A 4534-nucleotide genomic window follows, 5' to 3' on the forward strand; every position below is an offset into this window, starting at 1 on the left:
AACACACCTCTGCCGGCTGAGGGTGACACAACCCTGTTCCCTGTCGCTCTGTTCCCGCTTATCTCTCCCGCCTTTTCGGCGCCACCACCTTCTTGGAAATGAGTCAGAGCAAAGGGGAGGGGGCCCAGACCACTGCCTCCCCTGGCAGGCCCCATAAAAGCCACTGTCACTGGGTCCCAGACACCAGAGCCAGCTCAAGACCTAGCAGTGGGACAGCCAGACAGACAGCACGATGGCACTGAGCTCCCAGATCTGGGCCGCTTGCCTCCTCCTCCTTCTCCTCCTTGCCAGCCTGACCAGTGGCTCCGTTTTCCCTCAACAGGTGAGAGCCCAGTGGCCTGGGTCCTTAGAAGGGCAGCAGGGATGGGAGAGCCAGGCCCCAGCCTAGGGCACTAGAGACACCCGAGCACTCAGCAGGACTCAGGACAGCTCAGGGGACTGGCAGCTGAACAGGAATCAGGCCAGGCATGGTGGCTCATGCCAGACCACTTGAGGTCAGTTTGAGACCAGCCTGGCCAGCATGGTATAACCCCATCTCTACTAAAAATACAAAAGTTAGCCAGGCGTGGTGGCAGGTGCCTGTAATCCCAGCTACTCGGGAGACTGAGACAGAAGAATCACTCGAACCTGCGAGGTGGAGGTTGCAAAGTGAGCTGAGATTGCACCACTGCACTCCAGCCTGGCAACAGAGCAAGACTCCATCTCCAAAAAAGAACAGAAACCAATGAAGCACCAAGTGACAGGGATTGGAAGGTCCTAATTCTGTGGGTATTTACGAAGCCCTTACGCTGTGCGGAGTCTTATTCTAGACAGTGAGGACAAGGCCATGAACAAGGTAGATGAGAAAGGAGACCTCTCCGTCCTGGTCAGGGAATTCGTTAAAGACTGATGAAAACATGAACAAATAATTGTGTCTAGTACATGTTATTCGTGAATCACGTAACAGATGGTGGTAGAGTGACCATGATCCATTCGCCACACAGTAAAGTCACTTTTTTGGTTTGTTTTTTAGAGACAGGGTTGTCCTCTGTTGCTGAGGCTGGAATGCAGTGATGCAGTCATAGCACCCTGCAGCCTCGACCTCCTGTGCTCAAGCAATCCTCCCACCTCAGCTTCCCAAGTAGCTGGGACAGCAGGCACATGCCACGGGTGGCGGGCCCATGGCACGGTCAAGGGGCTGGCAGTCAAGCAAGTGTTTCATGAGAAAGTGACAGTTGGCCTTCGTCTTGGAGGGTGAGAGATGGAGGCAGCAGAGACCCAAGGAGAGGACGAGCCGGCATAGCCCAGGGTCAGGCTGAGCAAGAGGAGATGGTGGGACTTGGGGATAAGGCCGAGGGGTGGGCAGAGTCCCAAAGTCTCGTGGGCAACCGTACAGACGCTGATTTTTCCTTGGAGGAAAGAGGAAGCCCCCATAGCCTTTTTTTTTTTTTTTTTTTTCTGAGACGGGGTCTTGCTATGTCTTTCAGGCAGGCGTGCAATGGCATCATCTGGGTTCAAGCAATTCTCCTGCCTCAGCCTCCCAAGTAGCTGGGATTACAGGCGCCTGCCACCATGCCCAGCTAATTTTTGTACTTTTAGTAGAGACAGGGTTTCACCATGTTGGCCAGACTGGTCTTGAACTCCTGAACTCAGGTGATCCTCCCATCTCGGCTTCCCAAAGTGCTAGGATCACAGGCGTGAGCCACTGCGCCCAGCCTCCTATAGGTTTTTAAAATGGAGAAAACCACAATCTCATTGGCCACGTTTTAAAAAAAATTAGTCTGCCAGTCGGGCACCATGGCTCACGCCTGTAATCCCAGAGTTTCGGGAGGCCAAGGTAGGAAGATCACTTGAGCCCAGGAGTTCGAGACCAGCTTAGGCAACACAACCAGACCCCATCTCTACAAAAAATTTAAAAATTAGCTGGGCGTGGTGGCGTGCACCTGCTGTCCCAGCTACTTGGGAAGCTGAGGTGGGAGCATCGCTTGAGCATAGGAGGTTGAGGCTGCAGAGAGCTATGACTGTGCCACTGCACTTCAGCCTGAGCAACAGAGGGAGACTCTGTCTAGAAAACAAGCAAAAAAAGTGACTCTGCTATGTGGCAAATGGATTGAGGGGCAAGAATGCAGGGAGATGTGTTAGGAGGCTGGCACTGTCATCCAGGCAAGGGAAGATGATGTCCCAAAGAAGACTAGGAGCTGTGGAAAGAGGAGGAGGCGGATTTGGGAGTTTTTTTTTAGGAAGAGCCACCCATGGGAAGGTGAGCAGAAGCAAGAAAGCAAGGCCCCTCCTAGGAGTCCAGCTGAGCTCTGGGTTTAAACCACTTGGAGAGGAGCAGGTTGCTGGGAGCCAGTCTCAGAGGTCCGCTGGGCCCCCTGCCATCCTCAACGTCCCCTTCTGCTTTCACAGACGGGACAACTTGCAGAGCTGCAACCTCAGGACAGAGCTGGAGCCAGGGCCAGCTGGACGGTGAGCATACCAGTGACGCCCTTCCCAGCCCCCTGCTCCCTCCGCATGCCCAGGTCGGTTCCCTGCTCACACTCCCTTCCTTCTCACAGCCCATGCTCCAGAGGCGAAGGAGGCGAGACACCCACTTCCCCATCTGCATTTTCTGCTGCGGCTGCTGTCATCGATCAAAGTGTGGGATGTGCTGCAGGACGTAGAACCTTCCTGCCCTGCCCCCATCCCCTCCCTTCCTTATTTATTCCTGCTGCCCCAGAACACAGGTCTTGAAATAAAACGGCTGATTCTTTTGTTTTCCAAACCAGTGTCTGTTGTCCTTTCTCTCTGCCAAGGGCCTGTGCTAAGAGCTTGTCCTGACCCTGCCTTGCAAGTGCCAGTGCTTGGTGGGTCATGTGTGTCCTGGAGGTTGCCAGGAAAGTTGGTGAAGAAAATTTGTTTCTGTTCTCCCCCTTCATGTTGCAATAACGGGGAATGAAACTTAATGTTTCCTCTCCTTGAGATCTTCCTAAAACAGCTGTAGAAATCAGTGCCTATAAGGCAAGCTTGTCCAACCCGTGGGCCACATGCAGCCCAGGATGGCTTTGAGTGCACCCAACACAAATTCGTAAACTTTCTTAAGGCATTATGAGAATTTTTTGTGACTTTTTTTTTTTTCTCATCAGCTGTCATTAGTGTTAGTGTGTTTTACGTGTGGCCCAAGACAATTCTTCTTCCAGTGTGGCTCAGGGAAGCCAAAACATTGCACACTGCTATAAAGGTTCTCAAAGTAAGATCCGGGGACTCCTTTTGTAGGGCTCCTGAAGGTGGAAACTACTAAGACATTTTTTTTTCTTTTTTTTTTTTGGAGGCAGAGTCTCTCTCTGTCACCCAGGCTGAAGTGCAGTGGCACGATCTTGGCTCATTGCAACCTCCACCTCCCGGGTTCAAGCGATTCCCCTGCCTCAGCCTCCTGAATAGCTGGGACTACAGGCACGCACCACCAAGCCCGGCTAATTTTTGTATTTTTAGTAGAGATGGGGTTTTGCCATGTTGTCCAGGCTGGTCTTGAGCTCCTGACCTCAAGTGATCCACCCATCTCAGTCTCCCAAAGTGCTGAGACTACAAGTGTGAGCCACCACACCCGGCCTACAAAGATGTTTATTTGCCTTTTTCACCGTGGTTCTCTCATGAGTATACAATGGGAGTTTCCAGGAGGCTCCGTGACACCTGATGGCATCATCACCAGATGGCTAATGGATTGTGTGCTGGTGTATCTCATGCTTTTAAATGTCCCAGTTGCTAGCCCAATGCAGTTACATGGTCCCAGCTACTCAGGAGGCTGAGATGGGAGGATTGTTAAAGACTGGGAGTTCCAGAAGAAGACCCGGTGTCAAAAAAGAAAAAAGTGGGGCAACCAAAACGAGCTTTTAAGAATGGGAGGAGAGAGGGATGGTGATTCATGGCTGAGGCAGGTGGATCACTTGAGGTCAGGAATTCAAGACCAGCCTGGCCAACATGGCGAAACACCATCTCTACAAAAATTAGCCAGGCATGGTGGCATGTGCCTGTAATCCCAGCTAGTCAGGAGGCTGAGGCAGGAGAATCACTTGAACCCTGGAGGTGGAGGTTACAGTGAGCCAAGATAGCACTGCTGCACTCCAGCCTGGGTGACGGAGTGAAACCATGTCTCAAAAAAAAAAAAAAAAAAAGAAAGAAAGAAAGAAAGAAAAAAAGAATGGGCAGGGACTCAGTGTCTTGTGGAGGTGAACCATATTCCTATATGTTTCACGTGCAAAGTGCGCCCTTCCTGAGAGAATACAACTTAAGATGCTCTTATGTAACAATCCCCTGTACCTCGCTCATTCACTACACCTGCATGGCCTCTGAAGGCCCTGGCCCTCATACCTTTCGGTCTTAGGACCCCTTTACATTCTGAGAAATTATTGAGGACTCCAAAAAGCTCTTGGTGAAATGGGCTATATCTCTAGTTGCTTGATGTATTAGAAACTGAAACTGGGAAAATATTTCTATTATTTATTTATTTATTTATTTTCCAGACAGGGTCTCACTCTGTCACCCAGGCTGGAGTGCAGTGGTGCGATCTCAGCTCACT

At 51.2% G+C, this 4534-nt stretch overlaps 1 protein-coding gene across 1 annotated transcript; it reads left to right on the top strand.

Annotated features, from left to right (window-relative positions):
• Nucleotides 1-2743, top strand: HAMP (hepcidin antimicrobial peptide). The gene is made up of 3 exons (XM_011947877.1): nt 1-322; nt 2389-2448; nt 2538-2743. Exons 1-3 carry the CDS (start codon nt 233-235, stop codon nt 2640-2642), a joined length of 255 nt encoding a protein of 84 aa, XP_011803267.1. The 5' UTR covers nt 1-232; the 3' UTR covers nt 2643-2743.
• The last annotated feature ends 1791 nt before the right edge of the window (nt 2744-4534 follow it).

The sequence above is a fragment of the Colobus angolensis genome, unplaced genomic scaffold (genome assembly GCF_000951035.1).
Source record: "Colobus angolensis palliatus isolate OR3802 unplaced genomic scaffold, Cang.pa_1.0 Scaffold107, whole genome shotgun sequence".
Taxonomy (NCBI): Eukaryota; Metazoa; Chordata; class Mammalia; order Primates; family Cercopithecidae; genus Colobus; species Colobus angolensis.